The sequence below is a fragment of the Orcinus orca genome, chromosome 10 (assembly GCF_937001465.1).
Source record: "Orcinus orca chromosome 10, mOrcOrc1.1, whole genome shotgun sequence".
Classification (NCBI taxonomy): Eukaryota; Metazoa; Chordata; class Mammalia; order Artiodactyla; family Delphinidae; genus Orcinus; species Orcinus orca.
In genome coordinates, this window is record NC_064568.1 from 32254910 (window position 1) to 32279014 (window position 24105).

The 24105-nt window shown below is 44.2% G+C and overlaps 1 protein-coding gene across 3 annotated transcripts in view; it reads left to right on the forward strand.

Moving 5' to 3' along the window:
- Positions 1-24105, forward strand: part of ARHGEF3 (Rho guanine nucleotide exchange factor 3) — a 311012-nt gene that overhangs the window by 224566 nt on the left and 62341 nt on the right. Inside the window, exon 1 of one of the 3 annotated variants that reach the window (XM_004267937.3) lies at positions 18177-18437. The exons of the other annotated variants lie outside the window; for them this stretch is intronic. Within the exon in view, the coding sequence (XP_004267985.1) occupies positions 18342-18437 (96 nt within the window). The 5' untranslated portion in view covers positions 18177-18341. Of the gene's footprint in view, positions 1-18176; positions 18438-24105 lie in introns of those variants that run through there. 3 annotated transcript variants of the gene reach the window in all.

Sequence of the window (24105 nt, forward strand, 5' to 3'; positions counted from 1 at the left end):
CAGTTCCATCTGCAGTGTTGGACACCTCAATTCAATGACCTCCCCTTTCATTTTTTCATTATAAAAATAACATAACCAAATGACCCATAATTAGGAAAGCTCCCTTCTGATACAACCATTTTCATTTTATGTATTTTCCCTGCCAAGCTTTTCCACGTTTGTACATATTGTGTAGGTGCCCTAATAAATAGTTTTCATCCTGCTTTTTTTTTTTTGTGGTCCGTGCCATGCAGCTTGTGGAATTTTAGTTACCCTACCAGGGATCGAACCCTGGCCCTTGGCAGTGAGAGCATGGAGTCCTAACCACTGGACCACCAGGGAATTCCTCATCCTGCTTTTTTTTAACTTAGCATTTTTCATGTTGCTTGACTTCACAAGTATACTTGTTAATGTTTACACAGTGTCATCCAGTGGATGTTCTATAATTTAATTAAATATCCCCTGTTGTCTGACACTTGGATTCCAGGGCAAATTAGTGCAGAGCTGGAAAACGTGGGCCCCAGAGCTAGCTTGACCCGGATTTCTTGCTCTGCCACTTCCCAGCTGTACCATCTTGCTGGGAGAACAATGATACTTTCCTCAGAGGATTGTTTAAAGGAAAATCATGTATCCGAAGCACTTAAACATAGCTCCTGGCACATAGATTATTCTCCATATTTAGTAGCTAGTCTATTATTATTTCTCATTCATCACTATTAAATGACAACACACTAGCAATGTTTTCTTTTGGATTATTTTCTTTTGGTAAATTCACACACGTAGGACTATTAGGCCAAGATGTTTGCATATTTATACTGTTCTTGGTATATATTGACATCTCTTGATATTCTGGTTGGTTTTTACTGTCATCAACAATTCTATGCTATGCAGCATGGCCAAAAAAAAAGGGGGGGACTTCCCTGGTGGCGCAGTGGTTAAGAATCCGCCTGTCAATGCAGGGAACATGGGTTTGATCCCTGGTCCGGGAAGATCCCATGTGCCGCGGAGCAACTAAGCCTATGCGCCACAACTATTGAGCCTGCGCTCTAAAGCCCGTGAGCCACAACTGCTGAGCCCACGTGCCACAACTACTGAAGCCCGTGTGCCTAGAGCCCGTGCTCTGCAACAAGAGAAGCCACCCCAATGAGAAGCCCTCGCACAGCAATGAAGAGTAGCCCCTGCTCGCTGCAACTAGAGAAAGCCCGCACGCAGCAACGAAGACCCAACACAGCGAAAAATTAATTAATTAATTTAAAAAAGAAAAAAAGATCTAGGGACTTCCCTGGTGGTCTAGTGGTTAAGACTCCACACTCCCAATGCAGGGGGCACAGGTTTGAATGCTGGTCAGAGAACTAAAATCCCACATCGGAGATCTAAGATCCCACATGCTGCATGGTGAGGCCAAAAAACAAACAAAAAAACAATTCTAAGTGTACCATTTTCACTGTACCCTTACCTGCACTGGAAACTAATTTTATAAGTGGGGCAATTTAGTATGTTAAACATGATACCTTGTGATCTGCCCACTTTGTAAAAGTAGAGAGAATAGTATAATTAGTACCTCCACTCACCCGGCATCCAGCATCCACAATGGTTAACCTCTCCCCTGTGTTTTTAGAAATACTTTAAGCAAACCTCAGTCATCGTATCACTTCACTCATCAGGATTTCGGTATACAGCTCTACCTGATGAGGACATTTTATTTTTTTACATAACCACCACACTTTATCACACTTAACAAGACTAACAAGAATTCCTTAATATCAATATTAAATTCAAATTTCTCCAAATTCAGATTTGTCTTTGGGGCTTCATCTTAGGTGATACTAAGGAATTCTTGTTAATTTGTCTCAAACAGGTCCTTGTTCAGTTGGCCTGTTTGAATCAGGATCCCAACGTGTTCCACCCATTTCTTGTGGTTGATATTCTGTAAAACTTCCCCTCCCTCTCTTTTCCCCCATGCTATTGATTTGTTGAAGAATCCAGGTCATTTGTCTTGTGGACTGTCTTCTATCCTGGATTCTGGGATTGCTTTCTCATGGTCTGGCTTAACTTTTTCCTCTATCCTCCTGTTTCCTGTAAACTGGTGCATAGATCTGGAGGTTTGATAAGTATCTCACTTAATTTTAATGGGGTGTTTTGAGGGGACAACACATCATTACAGTCCTTCCCTGTGTAGAGTCTTGTGCAATTGACCAGATACCAATGGTTACTGGCCTCTCCTGACAGTAGGAGAACAAGCAGCACAAAGATTCTGTTGACCATTATAGTAGTAGGAAGAAGTTGAATATAAAATAAGTGATTATATTAGCTTAAAAATACTCCAGATGTAGTTAGTCGTTGCTCTGGAAGTCATTCTGTCTTTGTTCCAGTGCCCTAAGAGCAGTTCCAGAGGTAGGTGTTGACAGGCCCTGCCCTCCAGGAGTTCTAGGTAGGAAGATAATCAGAAAAGTTACATGGCTGTAGACTGGTAAGTAATTTCAAAAATTGGTACCTGGCAGAACATGGTTAATGCATGGTAGTAATAAGAGTTGTTGAACTCAAGAGAAGAAGCCATCTCCTGTGGGCTGGGTTGATCTGGGAAGATTTCTCAAAGGAAAAACTTGATTGAGGAGCTGTATAATAGGTGATATTTGAGAAGGCTGCCAAGGAGGAGGGAGGCGCTATTCTGGACATGAGTTCAAAGATACACAAAACTTTTTAAATGTCAGCCAATCGATCCACTCATGTTAATGGCCTTTGGTATCTATCTTCTGAACCTTTTTCTTTCTTTTGTTCTTTAATTTATTCAACAAATATTTATGGAGCATTAATTATGTGCCAGTCTTTTTTGTGGCATGGGAACATGGCTCATGAGGCAACCGAATTTCATGAAAGACACATGAGCTGGGAGTCAGAAGACCTGAATTACTCTGAAATCCTGTTTTTAGAATAAAAATACTGAAAGAGCTCCTTGAGGTTTTCGTTACCCCTAATATCACCAGATGGAGACTTTGGCAGGTCTGGCCGAGGTTGTAGCACACTGTCATCTTTCCTGGGAAGAAAAGACTCTTCTATTTGAATGCAAAAAAAAAATATATATATATATATATATATATATATATATATATATATATATATATAAAATTTTTTGTTCTCTTTCTTCTCTTTCTTTCTTGTGGAAGCACTTTATCCTTTGAGCTCTAAAGCTAAGCTGGAAACTCATGAAACAATATTTGTCACTACCCTGGGCAAGGATACAAATGAAAACAAGAATTCTTTAGGTCCCAGAACAGCTCAGCTCACCTTTGTTCAGATTCCAAGCGTGTGGGATGCAGGCTGGGAAGGTTTACCTGTGGTTATCCTGCTGGAAAATGTGGACTTATTCGCGTGAAAAAGCATTGATCTTGAGATTGAAAATGGCTTATGGGGAGTGGGTGCCTGAGAACCAAAGAAAGACATTGTTAACATTTTTGACATAGTCATACATCTTCTGCAGCAGCTCCACTTCTATCAATTTGATCCAGGTCTGTTTTCCTTTAAACTCAATCTACTAGCATCTGTGGAGTGCTTGCTGTGTGCAATAGTGGTCGTTTCAAGAGGAAGGATTTAGCTTCCATCCTCATGATGTCCACAGCTCCCTCCACCCCAAAGCACCCCAAATAAGCTTACAGGCTAGGTATGTACACTGGTTGCTGTGCAAACACAGCTTCAAGGTGAACCCCCCCACCCCCTCTACCTCCCCCATGGTTCCCTTTCTCTTTCCCTATCACTTAATATTCTGTAGAATTTCTGAATTTTCAAGATGAATGAAAATTGAAGAGTCACCCAGTTCTGCATTTGCTAACAAATGTATTCCACTCCTTCCCCCAACCAGGATACCAGCACAGAGGGTCAGCTCACGTCTTGGCTCTTTTGTCCCTAACCTCCTGGGTATAAAATGTAAGTGGTTAATGGTCCACACAACGTGGATTGAAAAACTCGAATCCAGTATATTCTGTTTGATCAAAACAGGATCCAGGGAAGTTAAACGATTTGTCCATAGCTGCCGGGAGTCGGTGGGTAAACAGTGACTGAAACCCAAGGCCACTTGAGCCCACACACATGTCCTACCTATAAAGCCACCTGTCCATGTTGTGGATAGAGACTGCTGACCTGTGAATCTGGGCACACTGAGGAGGGGGTACCGCTGTGTGGTTAAGACCATCAGTGTTCTGGGCAGACTGAATTATGGTGTGGCTATTTAGCAGCTGTGTGACCTTGAGCAAGTTACTTAACCTTTCTGAGCCTCTATGCCCTCATCTATAAAACAGGGGAAGCACCCTCTTCAGCAAGTTGTGATGATTCAGTAAGGTAATGCATGGCACGTGCTTGTCACAGGCCTGGCAATAGAGCTAATGGCAACCTAACTATTTTCTAGCATTTCAGCGTTCACATGTCAATACCCACAAATCACAATGGATCCTTTTTGTTCTATCCCAAGTTAACTCAAGCCCGTCCACCTTACTCCATTTTTGGAAAGAACATCCAATACAGAATTTTTGCTCTGGGGATGTGGCAAATGTGTTCTCTGCTCTTAGAAATGATTTAAACATCTTTGTTTCATCATGGTCTTTTCGATTGGTTGGTTGGTTCCTGGGCTTTGAGGAGATTCTTTCTTCCTCCAGACTTACCTCCCAGCTCTCTTTGGGACCATAATAAACCTAGCTACTGTTCATGAAATTACTACTATATGTGAACCCCTTACCTGCCTTCTCTCTAATCTTCACCTCCACCCTTTGCAGTGGGTAGTATTATGTTCTAATTGCAGATCAGGGCACTGAGGCTGTGAGAGATTAACTTACTTGGTTGTTTGTTTTAGATATTTTGGTGGTTCTCCCTTGTTGGAAGATGCAGGAACACACTTGTGTGACCTACAGTTGTCTGGATGTAAAAAGATTACATCTAAGATGACTCTAGCACTTAGGATTTATAAGCATCAGGGACCTGATTGACCATTTAACCCATTATTGACCAGAAGGGGAAACTAGTGAGCAAAGAAGTCACCACACTTGATTAAACTCAGTAAAGGAGTCCAAGGCTAAGATCTGAACCCAGGTCTCCTGACTCTTGTTTGATGTTCTTTTAATCATATCATATAGGCTTATATCCTTGACCCTTAGTAGCATCATTGTCTGTATCAGGACACCTGCTAAGTTGCAAATGGTCTGCAGATAATTAATGTTCCCAGTCATATGTGGAACTGCAGGTTCTGGAAGCAGAGTACTTGCATTTGAACCCAGCTCTGGCACTTACCAGCTCTGTGACTTTGGGCAAGTTATCAGTAGTTGAACTCCCTGTACCTCAGTTGGATTGGATTATTGTGAGGATTACCTGAGATACATCATGGAAAGTCAAAGGACAGTGCCTGGCAGAGAGCCAACCACTAGACTTCATCAGCTATGGTGGTCATTTGTCGAGCTCCTGTCACTTGCTAGGCATCTTTTGGCGCTGGAGATACGACACTGAACAAGAGAGTCATTTCTTGCCTGTATGGAGCTCACAGTCAAGTGAGAGACACAGATGTTCAAGAATAATAAAGCTTATGATTCGTTGAGTAATTCTAGTTCCATTTGTTATTTATAGGGCACTGTTTAAAAGTTGCTGCAATGTATCTTTGTCTTTAGTTCTGATTTTTTTTTTTTTTTTTTTTGTGGTACGCGGGCCTCTCACTGTTGTGGCCTCTCCCTTTGCGGAGCATAGGCTCCAGACGCACAGGTTCAGCGGCCATGGCTCACGGGACCAGCCGCTCCGCGGCATGTGGGATCTTCCCGGACCAGGGCACGAACCCGTGTCCCCTGCATCAGCAGGCGAACTCTCAACCACTGCGCCACCAGGGAAGCCCATTTAGTTCTGATTTTTTATAAATGTGTGACATCAATGAAAATATTTTACATCAGAAGTTTGGCCAGGGGTGCACAGAGCTCTCAGCCTTGAGAAGCCTCTGGTTCTACCATCATGCCAGCAGCCGTCTGTGTGTTGCATCCAGAACAGAGCTGGCCGAGGTCCTGCTACTTTGATGTAAACAGCCTACCCGAAGGGCAGAGAGGAAGTTATGACTGGGGAAAATCCACAAGGCAGCAAGACTTGGTCACTGAAGGAACAGACAGCTCTCATAGTCATAACAGGCCTGTAGGAAGAGGACACAGTAGGAACCAAATGTTGTCATACAGATAACATAGGCACCATGCAGCCAAGTACCTATTTTTAAGTGACAGTGGTATATTTTAGGCCAGTTCCTTCCCATTTGTAGACTAGCTCCATCTTCCTTTCAGTTTCTTTGCTGATAGTTGATCTAACCTCTGTTTCAGCCTTGTTTCCTTGGCCATTTAATAATTTTTTTAAAACCTGTATTCCTCATTGCATTTCCTGACAAATGAGGACATTGAATTAACTTTCTGATGAGCCCTTATAAAATATTACCATACTGGGGACTTCCCTGGTGGTCCAGTGGTTAAGACTCCATGCTTCCAATGCAGGGGGCACAGGTTCGATCCCTGGTAGGGGAGCTAAGATCCCACATGCCACGCGGTATGGCCAAAAATAAAATTACCATGCTGAACTAACCCAAAATGTGGGCTGCCTGCACCAAACATGCTGATTTTAGAAAAGGATACTGGGACTTCACTGGTGGCGCAGTGGTTAAGAATCCACCTGCCAGTGCAGGGGACATGGGTTCGAGCCTGGGTCCAGGAAGATCGCACGTGCCACAGAGCAACTAAGCCCATGCGCCACAACTACTGAGCTCGCATGCCACAACCACTAAAGACCACATGCCTAGAGCCCACACACTGCAACAAAGAGTAGCCCCGGCTCGCTGCAACAAGAGAAAACCCGCGAGCGCAGCAATGAAGACCCAACGCAGCCAAAAAATAAATAAATAAATAAATTTAGACAAGGATGCTTTCATCAGTAAGTTATATTATCATTTTTATATTCTTCCCTGAAATAAAATGGCATAAATTTGAGACAATACTTCATATACAGCTCAGTCTTTGTTGTTTTATAGGATCACAGAAGATGAGCATTTATTTTTATTTTATTCTTATTTATTTATTTTTGGCTGCATTAGGTCTTCGTTGCTGTGCGTGGGCTTTCTCTAGTTGCGGTGAACAGGGGCTACTCTTCGTTGCAGTGCATGGGCTTCTCATTGTGGTGGCTTGTTGCAGAGCACGGGCTCTAGGCACGTGGGCTTCAGTAGTTGTGGCACACGGGCTCAGCAGTTGTGGCTTGCGGGCTCTAGAACGCAGTCTCAGTAGTTGTGGCGCACGGGCTTAGTTGCTCCACAGCATGTGGGGTCCTCCCGGACCAAGGCTTGAACCCGTGTTCCCTGTATTGGCAGGCGGATTCTTAACCACTGCACCACCAGGGAAGCCCCGAGCATTTATTTTTAAATTGCCTTATTTTACAGTTCAAGAAACTGCACCTCAGAGAGTTTAATAGACTTGCCCAAGGTCACACAGCAAATTTAGTGGTAGAACCAGGATTGGATCCCATGTCTTCAAATTTAGGCCATTTCACTCTTCACTGTGCCGCCTCTTTTATACATGTCCAGTAGTTAAATCAGTATTTGAAATCCTGGTTTAAATTAAAGAATTAACCCCTTTGGAGGCAAGGGGTGTGGAAAAGATCCCCCAATTCCATCTTTTCCTCTCTGTTTCATTGATAAAAGAGGGAGTAAGATGATTTGTATACCAGAAAGGTTAATAACAATATGGATTATGCGCTTACCTTGTGCCTAGATTGCTGACACATGCGTTATCTCATTAAACTATTCATATGTTTTATTTCATTAAAGCCTTGAAACTCTCATATCCCCCATTTTACAGCCAATTAAACTGAGGTTTGGCATGGTTACATAAAGTGTCCAAAGTCATATCGTCAGCAAGTGGAAACCTTGGTATTTGCATTCAGGCCTCTTACTCTAGAGTTTGTATTCTCCTGTGTTCTCCCAGGGACTGAAGGATGGAGTGTTGAATATTGCATAAAGTTTTACTGTAGAACGAGGGTGGAAGGGAAATATCTTATTCTTCAAAAATTAATGACACAAGGCAATGCATTTGTAATGATCAGTTTACTGGAGCAGTCGGTAGGAATTTTTTTCCTTCACTTTGAAATTTTGCACTTTCCATGTTAAAAGTTTCTCTAGGAAATGAAAATTAATTTGGGGGAAGGAAGCCTCTGTTATTCCTGCTTCCAGCTGGGGCAGATGCTTGGCCTCCTCTGGGCAGGTAGGAGGGGAACACTGGCCTCTCTCTGCTGAGCTCGTAAACTGGAGAAGTGTCTAAATTCAGGAATGATGCCAGGTGGGGTGGGGGCAAGGAAGGGAGGAAAGGGATGTGGTGTTTGGAGCCCATAACTCAGGAAACATGATGGCACCTAATTTCAGAGTGGCATGAGGCAAGCGTTTAGGAAAAGAATAATGAGCTATTGTTGTGGGCTTTTTTCTTTAATGGGTGGGTTGTTTTTATAAAGTTTTATGAACAGGAAACTGAAGCAAAATGCTGATCCCTTTGGTTTTTGAGCTCTGCCAGCATCATTTTCATTTTTATTTTTGACTGTTGGTGACAGGCACTTCCTTTAACATTTCTGAGGGTGAAGTGTAATGAGACACCCCAAACTGCCTTTTCTAACAACAGCAGAATCCAGATGAACAGTAGTAGTTTCAGATCTTCTCGATAATGCCGTGAGACAAGAAAAGATCACCCCTAACCCAGGGAGAAAGATGACTCTTTCAGAAACCAAGGCAGGCTGTAAACTGTTTTCCCTTTAAAAACGTTCTAGAAAATTTGCCCAACTGGTGGAAAACCTCTAACATGCATTAAAATGGGTCTTGCTGTGGCAACGAAAATACAGATCAAATTCCCCTGCTGCTCTGAATCATAAATACTCAGCCTCCCCACCTATTGTTTTCCCTGGAAGATGACTTCATCTTAAAGGTGGTCTTATCTGTTGTGCATTTTGGATGCACCGAACCAAGGTTTCAGGCATCTGGCTGCCAACTTCAGAGATTTTAAAAGCTGTTTTGTTCCTTCAGGGCATTTATTCATTGCTTACCTTATAAAAGTTATGTCTTGCTGCATTTTCCTGGCACCAGAGCAATCCTTGTACCTACCCATTGCATGTGGTTTTTCTGAGCCTGCAGGCAGCACTGGGTTATTAAAGTTCAGGGAGGAAGCCACATGATGTTGGCTTTACAATTTTAATTCTCTCTTACCTTCTTCCCTCCCTTCCTCCCACTCCCTGACAGATGAGTTTTGTTCACCACGTACTGTGTCGAAACCAGAGTGAGCTCTCAAAGCACCTCTTGTAAGACTCCAGGTGAGGAGGCCCAGACGGGAGAGCATGACCTTCCCTTGGTGGAGCAGCCAGCAGAGAAGTTTCCTTCCTCTCCCACTGGCTTCCTTGGCTAAAAAGTTTTTGAGTCCATAATTTCACATCAACCTGGCAACAGTAGACCAGCACCATGTTTGATCTTGCAGAAACACCAGGCAAAATCTCCCCTTCTCCTTAAAAGTCAGCCACCCAGGGCCCAGCTCAAGAGAACAAAGTTTCTATATTAATAGCACTAGGTATGAGCATGGCAAATTGAAAAGAAAAAAAAAATTATAGAGTTTAACCTGGAATCAAAAACCTAGAGAAGGAAAAGGAAGACAGTACCTCTAGAGGGGAGGAAAAGGGAAGATGAGCTTGTTACAAGGAGTCTTAGAAAACAAACTATTTGACATCTCTTTGCCACCAGAGTTTCAATCTCCCTGGCAAGTCTACCTTGTTCAGAAATGAGTGTAAATTGCTGAGTGTGTGTAAAAAGCTGCAGGAAACTGAAAACTCTCAGTAATATCCAACAGGGCCCCATAGCCTTACACTGCAGGAGCCATCTCTAAAGGTGGTTTCAGTGAGTTTGGGGCTCTTCAAGAAGCTTATTAAAGGACTCATGCTCCTTTTCAAGATTTCTTTTAACAGCCCATGTGGTATTCTGCATTTACTTTCTTGGTCCCATCTCAGAAACTTTAAATAGATGATGTTCCTCGTTGCAAAAATTCTCTGAATTTACCTCCTCTATGACATGATCTTTGATTAGTGCCATTTCAATATGATTTTCACTTCAACAAATATGGATCCTTCTACCATGTGCCAGCATGATAGAAGGAGCTGGAGCCATTGTGGTGATTGAGATAGTTATGGTCCCTGTGCCCTTGTAGGTGGAGACACACTGAGTCAGTCATTATGAGCGGGGTGAGTATTATTAGGGAAAAACAGGTACTCCGCACTGTGTGGGTACAAAGTAAGGGTTCCCCTTGCCTGCGGATTGAGGACAGTCTTGGAGGAGAGGAATTAGCCAGGAAGCCATCTGGTTGGTGGTTCTTATCATGCCAAAGAATTAAATGATCATACAGGAATAAAAGTTGGTGAACTAGAGGCTGGTGCTTTTCTTCACCCTTCTGTTGCCAAGGCTTTTGGTTCAGTCAGAATTGCAGGCATCTGAGACCTGTGTTTGCTGAGCTTGGGTTTGGATGTGAGATGGAAAAATTCAGACACAGCAGAAGCTCCTGTAACTTGGCTCACTTAACCAACACCCTCCACCCCCCTGTAGTATTATGGGATGCCCACGGCACAAGGAACACTTTCAGCTAATTGGCTGCGCTCTACCACACACCAGCCGACTTCGCTCCCACCAGATGAGTGAGACAGAGGCTTGCCAGGAGTCCCAGAGTCTGTTTGTGCTGGTTGAACTCGTTCTGTAATTAAGGTCTTCTGCTCACGGCACCCTCCCCTCCCCACCCCCACCAAAGCCCCAGGTATTTTTCAAGTAAACATCTCAAGCCAACCGCCCTCCTCCCATTCTCTACTGCTGGAGCTAATTTTTTAGAAACTTAAATGCAGTCATGCCCCCTGGCTATGAAGATAAGCATGTTTTTAATTGGAACTTTGGATACCAGATTGTAAATCAAAGTCCCAAGAGCCAGAACACATCTCCTTGTGGGTGGCTTAGTTGGTAGTTTACTGGGAATGTGGACTTGCATTATTTTTCATTGTATCCCTGATGCACCCATGTTTTTAGCAGGCTGTCCAGCACGTAATACTTCCTTAGTACTGCCTGAGCAAATAAACAGCTCTCTGTGCCTATTCTGGATTGTGATGCTACAACCAATGGGCTAATTACCCCTGGACACCTCTGGCCTGAGGATCTGGGGTTCCAGTGTCTCTGGAAGGGCGGGGGCCCAGGTTCATTATTGGGCTTGCTGATAATTCTCACACTTTACTACTCAAACAATGTGCTTTGAGGGTGTTTATCAAAAATACAAATTTCTGGAGTCCGCTGCTGAAGATTCCAAATCAGCAGACCCAAAATGGGGCCCAGTGATGTGGATTTGATAAGCTTCTCAGTTGATTTCACTGCAGGTGGTCTCTGGAATTATTGTCCCTAAATTCACACAACTCATATTTCTATAAATGTGCAGGTTTTCAAATCCTGGCCAGAAGATATGAATAGTGCTATATTTCATTGTTATGCACATTTCCCCACATTTTAACGTCTCTGGAATTGGGATGTATCCTACAATTGATCACGTGTTATAACTTAATTGGCAACATTTTTTTCTTTCTTGGTTGTACATAAAAATAATAGCACATATTACAGTCTTTGGCATCTTAGGTTTGATGAAATATGGCACTTTGATTGCTGAGTTTGTAGTTGATGGAAGAGAAAACACTTCCACTATCCAAAGCTAGAATTTACACATTTTAGATTCCAGTTTCTCCATGCAGTGGTTAGTATAAAAACCCTACATGATGCATACATTAGCTATAGTCTGAAGGGAATAAAGAGTTTTGGAGTATAACAAATTTATTAAATTTTTGGTCCAAAAATATGAAATACTCTCAAACAAATGCAGACTCCCCATAAAGTTCAAAGTGTACAGAAGGTTCTAAAGGTTGGCTCAAATTCTGTAAGCAAAGCAAGCCTGCTGATAGTAATCAGCTCAAATTGGAGAAAGTCAGGATTCTTATTGCAAAATCTTCAGTGAAGACAGGTTTCTGATTGCACAGGCTATGCTATGTATCAAAAACACAGTAAGCTGTACACTTTGGGGGTTTTATTTCATCACTGAGTTTGCATTTCTGCCCCCCAAAACAATTAAATATGGTGGTAAAGTTTGTCCTGGGAAAAACCAAGCTTTGAAACATTTCTTCCCCCTCCCCAAGTTCTTCTTAAAGTATTATCTGTCATTGCAACTTTCATTTTCACTGGCCTTTTGAGGTACATTTTCATATCTGAAACAATTTAAGATGATATTCTGTCCCCCTCCCCACTTACTCCCATGTTCTTCTTTATTCTCTTGTCCTTTCATGCTTTATGAAATCTGTTATTCAGTTAAGGGTCAGGTATGGTCATGAAGGAAAGATTTTAGGCATGTCAATATTCTGAGGCTTCTTGGCACTCAAGCATGTTTTTCGTTGCTCCACTATGCCTAAACTGACATTTGACATCAATCAGTGATCAAGGTCTAAAGCAAAAATATTCTTGAGGTCAAAACCAACAGATTGTCCTGACTCTGATGCCATATTTCAGCTCTACCCTTTAATGCATGGTTTCTCAACTGTGGCATTATAAGCATTTTGGACCTGTTAATTCTTTGGTGTGAGGGGCTGTCCTGTGCATTATAGGATGTTTACCAGGATCCTGGCCCTCTACCCGTTAGATGCCACTAGCACCGTCCCCCGGTGACAATCAAAAATGTCTAGACATTGCCAAATGTCACCTAGGGGACAAAATCGCCCCCAGTTGGGAATCACTGCTATAATGATTGTACCTGTCTGTGGTATATCAGGGCATGACACATATCATTCTTTGTATTTAAACATAAAATCTTGATTGTTTTTGGATTATAGCTAATAAGTCACAGGATTAGCTCAATACTGGGAGAAAGAGATGCTATCACCTAACTGGTTTTTCAGACTTGTTTCAGAAAATGAGATCTATAAGAGAAGGCAAGAATGAAGTCTTCCAGCTTTAGAAGATCCAGATATATATTTTCATAAATCTAACCTGGAGCCAGTGGACATCTCCCCAGGCAGAGGGAGAGTTTTAGATGATTTTAGGTATTGTCAGTGCTTTATTTGTGCCATTTTTACCTGTCTGGCAGTAAACCACAGTCCTGATCTCTCAGAATTCACTGCCAGAACTTCTTCAGGCTTTTAACTCCCCTCTCCCATCAAGATTGAAGTTGCAGAGAGGAAAGGGAGCTTGGTCAATTAGCTGGGAATGTCACCTAAATAGAAGGGGAGGGGAGGGGGGTTAGTACACACATGTCCAACATGTACCTACACGACCGTGTCAGATTAGCAGGGGTAGACAAGATAGCTCCAGATGCCAGGGAAGCAGATGGAGGTGCATTGTGTTTGAAGTCTAGGCTTTAGGGCATCAACTACTGTCACTTGCACTCCTTCTGCAAATACATACCTCACAGCAGAGGTTACAGGTGAAAGGCCATATTTTAAACTCAACCATATTTCTCAAGCAGGTGCGCCTCACACACCTTTCTGGCAGAGAGATTCAGGAATGGGTGGAGATACTAAGAATATTGCTGTCAGAACAAAGCATTGTCCCGTTGGCTGAGAAGACTGTCACAACCCCTTTGATTTCTGAAGTTTTAGCCTCATGCTGGGCCTGTTCTGCTCACAGCCATGGCAGTGGGATTGGATGGTCTCCCAGTCGTGCCTGGCAGTCTGTCTAAAAGGAGCTAACAGCCCGAGCTAGGCTTGTGGGTGGAAGCCCACCACCCCATCAGCAGCACAAATGAGCCCTGCTCAGCCCAGGCAAGAACACAGGCTCTGCTCTTGGCACCGTTCCTGGAAATGCAGAACAGGCTTCTTTATTCCAGTCTCCAGGCTTCTGGCTAGCGAGAAACACTGCCCGGCTCTGAAGCGTTTTATAGGATCATAACGAGTTGTGCCGAAGGCGAGTTCTGAAAGGCACTTTGTGCCATGGCTTTGAGTGAAGCTGACTGTTAGGGCAGTGTTGTTCTTAAGCCCATAAACACACACACAGGCAGGATGGGGAATGCTGGGCTCCTGGGGCTGCTCAGCTCGGCAGCATTGCAGAGTTGGACTGACTTCTCTCCACTCTGATACCAGCTTCAGGGCTGTGTTTGGGAGCCCTCCTGTAGAGCAGCCTGCTTTCTTTTTTTTAGCATCTTTATTGGGGTATAATTGCTTTACAACGGTGTGTTAGTTTCTGCTTTATAACAAAGTGAATCAGTTATACATATACATATGTTCCCATATCTCTTCCCTCTTGCGTCTCCCTCCCTCCCACCCTCCCTATCCCACCCCTCCAGGCGGTCACAAAGCACCGAGTCGATATCCCCGTGCCATGCGGCTGCTTCCCACTAGCTATCTACCTTACGTTTGTTAGTGTATATATGTCCATGCCTCTCTCTCTCGCCCTGTCACAGCTCACCCTTCCCCCTCCCCATATCCTCAAGTCCGTTCTCTAGTAGGTCTGTGTCTTTATTCCTGTCTTACCCCTAGGTTCTTCATGACATTTTTTTTTCTTAAATTCCATATATATGTGTTAGCATATGGTATTTGTCTTTCTCTTTCTGACTTCACTGTGTATGACAGACTCTAGGTCTATCCACCTCATTACAAATAGCTCAATTTCGTTTCTTTTTATGGCTGAGTAATATTCCATTGTATATATGTGCCACATCTTCTTTATCCATTCATCCGATGATGGACACTTAGGTTGTTTCCATCTCCGGGCTATTGTAAGTAGAGCTGCAATGAACATTTTGGTACATGACTCTTCGAATTTTGGTTTTCTCAGGGTATATGCCCAGTAGTGGGATTGCTGGGTCATATGGTAGTTCTATTTGTAGTTTTTTAAGGAACCTCCATACTGTTCTCCATAGTGGCAAGCAGCCTGCTTTCTGACCAAGTCTTTGACCATGGACACCCCTGGTTGGAATCCTATGCAGATTGCCCAAATCTGCTAATGTTGGAGTAGCACATCACACACAAGGGAGGTTCTGAAAGTGGAAATTGCGTGGAGTCAAAAATACCCTTGAAAATCCTTTAAATGTCTCAAGGACCACATACATGGCTTGTGTATACCCAAAATTGCAGGTTTCAGTTTACAGGCCTTATTGTATGAAAAATATATGTCTTTAAACATCAGAATCTTATTCACCGTGGTGAGACGTTCAAGCTATGAGAGGCTTGGAAGCATCAGACCACCCAAAGGAACTCCAGATTCCCATCTTCCCTTTTGCACTCATTTGGGGCTTATGCTTTTTTTTTTTTCCCCCAGCACAATTTAAATTGTTACTGGCCCTTAGCAATCTCTCTCTCTTCCTCTTCCTCTTCCTCTCTCTCTGCCTAGCATACATACTGGGAAAGACATAAGTTTGCTGCACATATATTGTGCCATGTATATTGACTGATTTTTGTGGTTCCGTCTTTTGAAGAGGGGCAAAAAAATGTTTAAGAGCAAGTGGATATGGCAGCCTTTCCATCAACCAATATGACTCTTCTTTGCTCTGCGATATTTGTACTTGAGGTTAAAGTTCCCTCTCTTCCGTAGGGTTTATTTATTACTACACTGGACTTACACATGCCAGACTTCGTGCTTGGTCCGGAGAATCCTGCAGTGAGTAGCCTAGTCCCAGGACTGGCATAGTTTACCAGGGTCACTCTCTTCTTCACCAAGTGCTGGATGTACACTTCCCAACTGGAGGTCAAGGCCAAGTGAGCTCCAACAGGGATCAAAGCCCGTCCATGAAGGGACTGTTACTGGCCAGAGCCGCCTAATTGGGGTGGTGGGCCTGTGGGGGCCCGAGGAGCAGGCGGAGGCAGGGAATGAGGGGCAAGCTCCAGGTGCTTCAGCTCAAATCCTCGGCAGCCAGAGGAGCCCTGTGTGAGGCCTTTGGTGGCAAAGTTAATCAGGGGCTGCTTTGGTTGGTTGCCCTGGGAGGTGGGATTCCCCTCACTCCCCACCGCGAGCTTGGCCAGACTTGCAGTGAGCATCTGTGTAAGCTCTCCATCAGCACAGTTCAGGCTATAAGGACAAAGTTGTGTTCAGGAGTACAGGTAGGAAAAAAACAAGTGGTCCTGAGCCGCTCTTTCCCACCCCAAACCTCTTTTTCAACTACTTCCTTCCCACTGCTTTAGGGTGTATATTTGAGGGAAAAAATTCAGATGCTCTCTTCAGTGTCAGCTGGAACTCACTCATTCAGGAGCTTCCTTTACATGGTTGGCAAGAGTGAGGCTGGCAGAACTGGACCAGATTCTCTCTGCTTCTGAAGGTAGTTTGTCCACACTAGCTGGGCAGGAAAGCCGGCGAATTTAGTGCCAGCGTGTGGGTTTTCATCCCCAAGGCAGGGATGAAAGGGCTGTATATCATGAGGTTTCCTGCCTGGAAAGTAGGAACTGCTGGATTCTGGCCTCGGCTGGAGCAGAGAACACTGAAACAGAGACTAGATATTTCCATTCCCACTACCTCCTGCATACCTAAGAAGTCAAAAGGAAAGACATCATCTCCCTAGACCCCCACCTGCTGTGGCCATGACTTTGACAGGAGGGGGAAAAAATTCAACACTGCAGTCTACAAAATAACTTTTGAGATAATGCTCATTTTAATATTTTAAAAATTAATTTCTAATTTCCCAACACATGGATATGTTTTTCATGTAAAATATTTAAGAACATGTTAGCTATAATATGAAGGCTCCTTTGTCCACTACTTTTAATTCCCTTGGAACTGATTGCCTCCTTTCAGCCCTGTAAAAACTTGCTGTGGATCCTTCCAGATGGTTTTCAATGGTATTTACCTACATTTCTCTATAGAAAATATAGAGAAATTTGTAGATGTGGGGTTTTTTTTTAACACAAATGGGAAAATTTATGGTATTCTTTTTAAAAAATATTTATTTATGGCTGCATTGGGTTTTCGTTGCTGCATGCAGACTTTTCTCTAGTTGCGGCGAGCGGGGGCTACTCTTCGTTGCGGTGCGCAGGCTTCTCATTGCGGTGGCTTCTCTTGTGTGGAGTATGGGCCCCAGGTGCACAGGCTTCCGTAGTTGTGGCACGCGGGCTCAGTAGTTGTGGCTCACGGGCTCTAGAGTGCAGGCTCAGTAGTTGTGGTGCACGGGCTTAGTTGCTCCGTGGCATGTGGGATCTTCCCGGACCAGGACTCGAACCCATGTCTCCTGCATTGGCAGGTGGATTCTTAACCACTGCACCACCAGGGAAGCCCTATGGTATCCATTTGTAGATGTGATTTTTTTTTAACACAAATGGTATTATACTGTGCTTACTCTGCAATTATTTTTTAACTGAACCTAATACATTTGAGATCTTTCCATGCCACACCCACAGACCCATCTTCTTTTTGACTGCAGCTGCGTGGTGTTCCATAGTGATAAGAATTTACCTAAGCACTCCCCATTGGTGGATATTACAGTTGTTTCCAATTTGGGTTTGTTTTTTACTGTTCCAGACAGGGCTGCAGGGAATGATCTTATAATTGCCTGTTGGGCGTTTGCAATGTGTTTCTCCAGTAAGGCGTGGTAGTGCCGGCTCATCACTGCTTTATCTTGACACCCCCTGTCAGATTCCTCTTCTAAGTGGCAGGCAGCCTCTTACCAGCCTCTTCATACTTAAAAATGGGCGCAGAAGCGCTTCCCTGGTGGCGCAGTGGTTGAGAGTCCGCCTGCCGATGCAGGGGACGCGGGTTCGTGCCCCGGTCCGGGAGGATCCCACATGCCGCGGAGCGGCTGGGCCCGTGAGCCATGGTTTAAAAAAAAATGTATGGGGAGAGACTGGCTAGGAATAAGGCAAGACAGAATACTGCCTCTTCATGTGGGTTTTTAAAACTCTTACTTTCCCTCAAGGCCGCTTGCCTCCGCCCGGCTTCGCCCTAACCTCCGTTCTACCCGCCGCCTCTTCCACCCCAAGTGTGCCACGGAGCCCAACTGGAGCTGCCACTGGGCTGGGTGGCCCCGAGCCGAGGGCCCGCGGGAGGAAGGGTCCAGCCGCCGTATACCGCCGCGGCTCGGGAGGGGGCTTCAGCGAGGCGGCATCTGGGAGCTCCCTGGAGCTCCCTGCAGGGCCCCGCCCACTCCCCCAGCCTAGACGGGCGGGCGGGCTTGGTCTAAGCTCCGCCCCCTTTTAGCCGGAGCGTCAGAGTCAGGCCGAGCTAGGCTAGAAGCCGGCTGTCAGTCTCCGTGTAGCCGCTGCAGCCGCCCGGCACCGTGGAGCTGGGACCCCCTTTCGCCTGGGAGTTTTGTGGTCGCATCGGGTCAGCGGTGACATCCCAACGGGCAGGCCCGGCAGCTGCCATGGTAGCCAAGGATTACCCCTTCTACCTCACGGTCAAGAGAGCGAACTGCAGCTTGGAAGTACCCCCGGCCAGCAGTCCAGCCAAGGACTCCGAGGTAGGGCCTCCACCTGGACCTTTCCGGGTCCGTCTTTCTCTCCGTCTCTTACTCTCTCTGCTCCCTCCCTGTGTCACTGTCTCTCTGTTTCCATCTCTCACTCTGTGCATTCCTCTTCCTCTCTCTCCATCTCTCATACACTCTTTCTGTCTCTCTGTCTCCCTGTCTCCATCTCTAACTCTGTCTCTGTCTCTCTGCCTCCCTTCCACCCCCTCTATGGATCAAGACAGCGCCACCTCCTCTGTCCCCATCTCTCTTCCTCCCAGTCTGAGGGCAGCAGCCTCTTTGCCCCTGCCTCTCTTTTGCGTCCTGCAGGGCTCTCAGACTGTCGATCCACTCCAAAGAGGGACTTACTGCATCAATGGGCTTGGTCGTCAGGGAAAAGCTACCCTTTTTTTTTTTTAATAAATTTATTTATTTTATTTATTTTATTTTTGGCTGCATTGGGTCTTTGTTGCTGTGAGTGGTCTTTCTGTAGTTGAGGTGAGCAGGGACTACTCTTCCTTGCGGTGCGCAGGCTTCTCATTGCAGTGGCTTCTCTTGTTGGGGAGCTCAGGCTCTAGGCGCACGGGCCTCAGTAGTTGTGGCACGCGGGTTCGGTAGTTGTGGATCACAGACTCCAGAGCGCAGGCTCAGTAGTTGTGGTGCACAGGCTTAGCTGCTTCGAAGCATGTGGGATCTTCCTGGAACAGGGCTCGAATCCCTATCCCCTGCATTGGCAGGAGGATTCTTAACCACTGCGCCACCATGGAAGTCCAGGGAAAAGTTACCCTTTAAGCACAGGTTTCCTCTTGCAGAGGTTGACCAGGCAGGGGGACATTCTTGTGGACCCCTCAGGACATCTCATCTGTCAGGCTTGGACTTGCAGCTGTTTGGCAGCAAAGACGGATCACAGCACCTCTGCTTGTCATCTGTGGCCAGTGGGTATCATTCAGTTGGGTGTCTGGGAGCTAAATGAGTAATATGAGTGTCTCCCACATGGATTCTTAAAATGAATTAAACTCCTCCAGGCAGTGGGAAGCCCTCTTGGAACATTGAAAACATTTCTCTTTCTGGTAACTTTCCTGTGCCTTGAGAGTAATGTGAGGGAATCCTCCTGGCTTATGTTTAGTCTGCCTTTTCCTCCTGTGTGTTATATCTCTGGCAAAGAGCTCACTGGCCTTAAAGGTTGGGTTCAGGTGGAGGAGAAAGCATCCCTCTCTTTCGTTGAGGATGTTGGGGAGTACGGTTGCTTTCATCAGACTGCACCTTTGCTGTGGCTAAGCTGTAGTGGAACCCACAGGACCCAGGTCATCATTTCCGCTGGTGTGTATCTGGGAGATCTCCTCTCTCCCCCACCACGACCAAGAAAGTCTGGAGGCAAGTGTGCATCCGGCCTTGTCACAGTGCTCTTGGGGGTCCACCCACCTGCCACCCTTGGGTCTGCTCAGTTTTGTGCTCTTGGTTCACTGAATTATGTATATTCGGGAGGACAGCATCAAAGATTCATTGCCTCTAACAAGAGCTGCTCCAAGCTGACAGGACTCCAGACAGTCTCAGGTTGTAATCAGCTTTCTGTAAGTTGAGTGCAAACTAACTTCTCACCCCCATTCCCATCCCACACCTCAATTCAGTTGTGTATTTTCACAAAGCGTTTTTGTTCCCAGCAGCTGTGGAAGTGTGATGGCCTTAGTGGTGTTTGGACTCTTATTTAAGTTTTGACAGGACAGTACCTGCATAGAATTCAGGTTGTTCAGGCTTGGAATGGATATATGATTTTTCAGTGGGAACTTCATAATTTAATGAATGTGGGAGCAGTGAAGCTAGTGTCCCCTCAGACTCCTTTTGGAAGGAAACAAGGCATAACCTAGCTTAATGAATAAATTGAATTGGGTCAAAGAAAAGAATACTGAGAATAGCTCTGGACTCTAACTAGTCCCTTCCTGCTGTCACTTAGTCCTGTATTTTTGTGTAGTTTGGCTAAAGGCTTAGGTATAAAACCCATCTGCTTAATCTTTTCTTATTCTTGTTCTTAGAATATAAATATATCTGTATATCACAAATGTGGTAAGAAAAATGTGTCACCAGATGTCAGATATCAATTTTCTGCATGGTAGCTGAATCCAGATTTAAAAATGTGACTTATTTTCCTTTCATGGGGAGGTTCTGGTGTGAGAGTAAGGGTGGGAGAGGAACAGTTTCCAAAATAGTTGGTAAATATTTTTCAGGTATCACTGTTTAGGATTTGTTTCCCCTAGTGTTTAAATCAGAGTAGGAATATCTCTTTTGCTCTATACTCCTCGAATAATCAGAGGGGTCCAGTCCAGTACATCTCCTAGCTTCATTAATCTGGCATATCGATTCCTGATAATGGCGATAGGCAAAGTTGGAAAAAGAAACTTAAGTGATTTGGGGGACTCGTTTTCTGTTTCGTTACCAGTTCAAAAGACAGCCAGCCCTTGTAGGCCTCACTTCTCCATCAGCAGTTAACTAAAATCATATTTTCTACCAGCAGGTGTCGTCAGCATTTGTAAGTGTTTAAAAAACAGCATACACTAGTTGGCCTTTTGAAAAACATGATTATATACTTGTTTATAAGCTAGGCATCGATGGTGAATTCTTATGAGAGTAGTTTTTTAAGATCATTTTCCTTGCAGGAAGAATGTGGTTATGCTAAAAAGAAGGATTGGCCTATCCAACGTCCTTTTTGACCTTCAAAGGTAGTTGAAGCAAAGCACCTGTGCCCTTTAACTCATAATGGCTGTTCCTTTAGAATTTGCTATGAGGAGGACAGTGGGCACAGCACTGCATGGGCAAGTGCCTTCTAGCATTTGTTCCTGTCCCTGCAGCAAGCGTGCAGGGCAAGACTCGTGGGGAAGGGGCGGGTGTCGCTGATGTGCGTTTGATGCCATACACTTGAGCAAAAATGTGCAACAATAAACATTCTTTTGAAAGCACATCATAACAAAATTTCTACTTGGGATTTAAATGATTTGTAAATTTTTAAATCTCAATGATAGTTTTCAGTGATAGAAAAAAAGATATATTTTAGTTTTTTATTTTCTTTAAATTATCTTTTAAATATTAAAATTATTCTACATGGATTATGACATTAATACAATAAGGCTCCTTAATGTAGTATTTCTTATGACACAGGTGTATGAGTTGGGTTGCAGATGTTTAATTTTGATGCCATAACCAGCTAGATCCTTCTAGCTCTAATCATTAACTACAAAATCTAAGGAGCTTAGTTCATCTTAGTCCATAGCACTAGACTTTCACAGAGAAACATAATATCATGTGGACATCATTAAGCTTGTTTCTTCTGATTCATGGATGCAGCTTTGCTCAACTGATCTGTTTTTATATTTATTGGGTGCTTACTACTCATGCCAGGAGGAACTGCTTCTTCTAGGCATATTATGTGCTCTGAACACCTGATCAAGTCACTCAAAGAAAAGCTGTCAGTGCTAACGAATTACACTGATTCCAAGTTAAAAGTCACTATTTTCCCATGGTGAGGTTTGCTTTTATAAAAAGAAGGCTCAGAGGCTTCCCTGGTGGCACAGTGGTTTAAGAATCCACCTGCCAATGCAGGGGACACGGGTTCAAGCCCTGATCCGGGAAGATCCCACATGTCGCGGAGCAACTAAACCCATGCATCACAACTACTTGAGCCTGTGCTCTAGAGCCTGCGAGCCACAACTACTGAGTCTGCGTGCCACAACTACTGAAGCCCATGCACCTAGATCCCGTGCTCCGCAACAAGAGAAGCCACTGCAATGAGAAGCCAGCACCACAACAAAGAGTAGCCCCTGCTCGCCATGACTAGAGAAAGCCTGCGCATAGCAACGAACACCCGATGCAGCCAAAAATAAATAAATCTATTTAAAAAAAAAAAAAAAGAAGAAGGATCAAATGAGTGTATATGTTGGCTAAGGATGCTGGAGCCTTGTGAGAAGGTTTTAAGAGTTTAGGGTCCATTTAATGAAAACACAAAGTGGTGATTCTGTTATTTCTAAGAATTTTTGGACAATTTGATGGACAGCTTACTTTTGGTTTTAAGATTCACTATCTCAGATGTTGGTCAAGATTAGGCCAGATTTAGTTAGTGGTATTTGTAGTCATTGCCTTTGTCTCTCTTGTATATGTCTCTGACATGTCTTTGTATATGTTCTAACTTTGACTCAGCCAGTAGCCTTATGCGGAGACTTGGAATGACCTAAAAAATGATGGAATTCTTTTTCTAAGTACCACACCTAGTGTGTCACTTGAGAACCCAACAATGTTGTAAGGTTAACATAAAGCATGTATTATTCTCCCCACTTTATGAATAAGGATACTGAGGGGAAGTGACTTGCAGAAGGCCACTAAGAAAATCAGTAGCTGAGCCACGACCCAATGCCAGGTTTCCTGGTGGATTTAGTCTAGTGTTTAATACCAGTGTACCTTGTGGCATCTAAGGATGTTTACCTCTGTGAAGAAAAAGGTGGGGGGGTATATGCAAAACAACAGACAGGTAAAATGCTTTTAAGTTTTCTTTTAAATATGTAATCGTGAGCACTGTATTATCTGAGGAGGTACCTTTCAAGCTTCAGTTCTAAAGGGCAAGGTGAACTCTATGCCCCGCCATAGTTTATGCCCCAGTCAATCCACACGTGTATTTGAAATATATGCACCTGGAGCTGTGTTCGTTACATGCCAGCTGGAGAGCTAAAGGGGTCAGCTGGTTTCTAGTAATTTATACATTTCTTGGAATTTGTATCATATAGTGTTGAACTGACCATATGTAAAATCAACTACATGGAAATAGGTTAGAATCTTGGGGTTTCATCAGGTGATTAAATAGACTCCGTGAATCATGTGGCTTCAGATGTTGCTAGATGGGGAGCCACATGGATGGTAGAGGGCTGTCACTTGCTGATAGGATCTGAATATCTGGTTCTGAGGCTTGTTCAGTTGGATCAGTATCTTGGGGCTCTTGGTCCTCCAGGATGCACATGAACTAGGAATAGGTTTATTAGAGAAAAGTATGTTGACATGTGTACATTCGAGGCTGTTCAGGGCATCAACTCTGGAATGAGACTGCCCAGGTCCCAATGCCATCTCCACTACCTGCTAGTGATATATATAGCCTTGGACAATCTACTGTGCTTTTCTCTAAGCCCCAGTTTCCTCAGTGGTACAATGGGCATGACGGTGGCTCTCCCATAATGAGATGATTCATGTACAGTGATTAGCACATAGTGAGTGCTCAGGAAATATCATCATCATCAAGACCTCTGTATCTCAAAAAGATTCCTAAAACAATTTTAAGAAATATGATCACCATCCTAATTCCCTGAATGCTGTTTATGCACATCAGTGCAACAGGGGCCTTACTCTAAGTCCCCTAATCATCCTTATAGTAATCCTTTGAGGTTGGCATAACTGCCCTTTATTGTAGAAGAAACTGAGGTTCAGAGCTGGTTAGTGGCCTCTCCAGGATGGCTGAGCCGGTAGATGGAGGAGCCAGTATTCACACCCCAGTCTAACCCTGAAGTCTGTACTTTCCCAACCACATCACGTTGCCCCTAAGTGACTAAATCACTGGTCTCCTCACCACATAACACATGAAGGGTGAACCCGCCTGCTGGAGCGAATTGCCTCATGGTCAAAGGCCCATTTTTTCCTGAGTGTCTGGATAGGA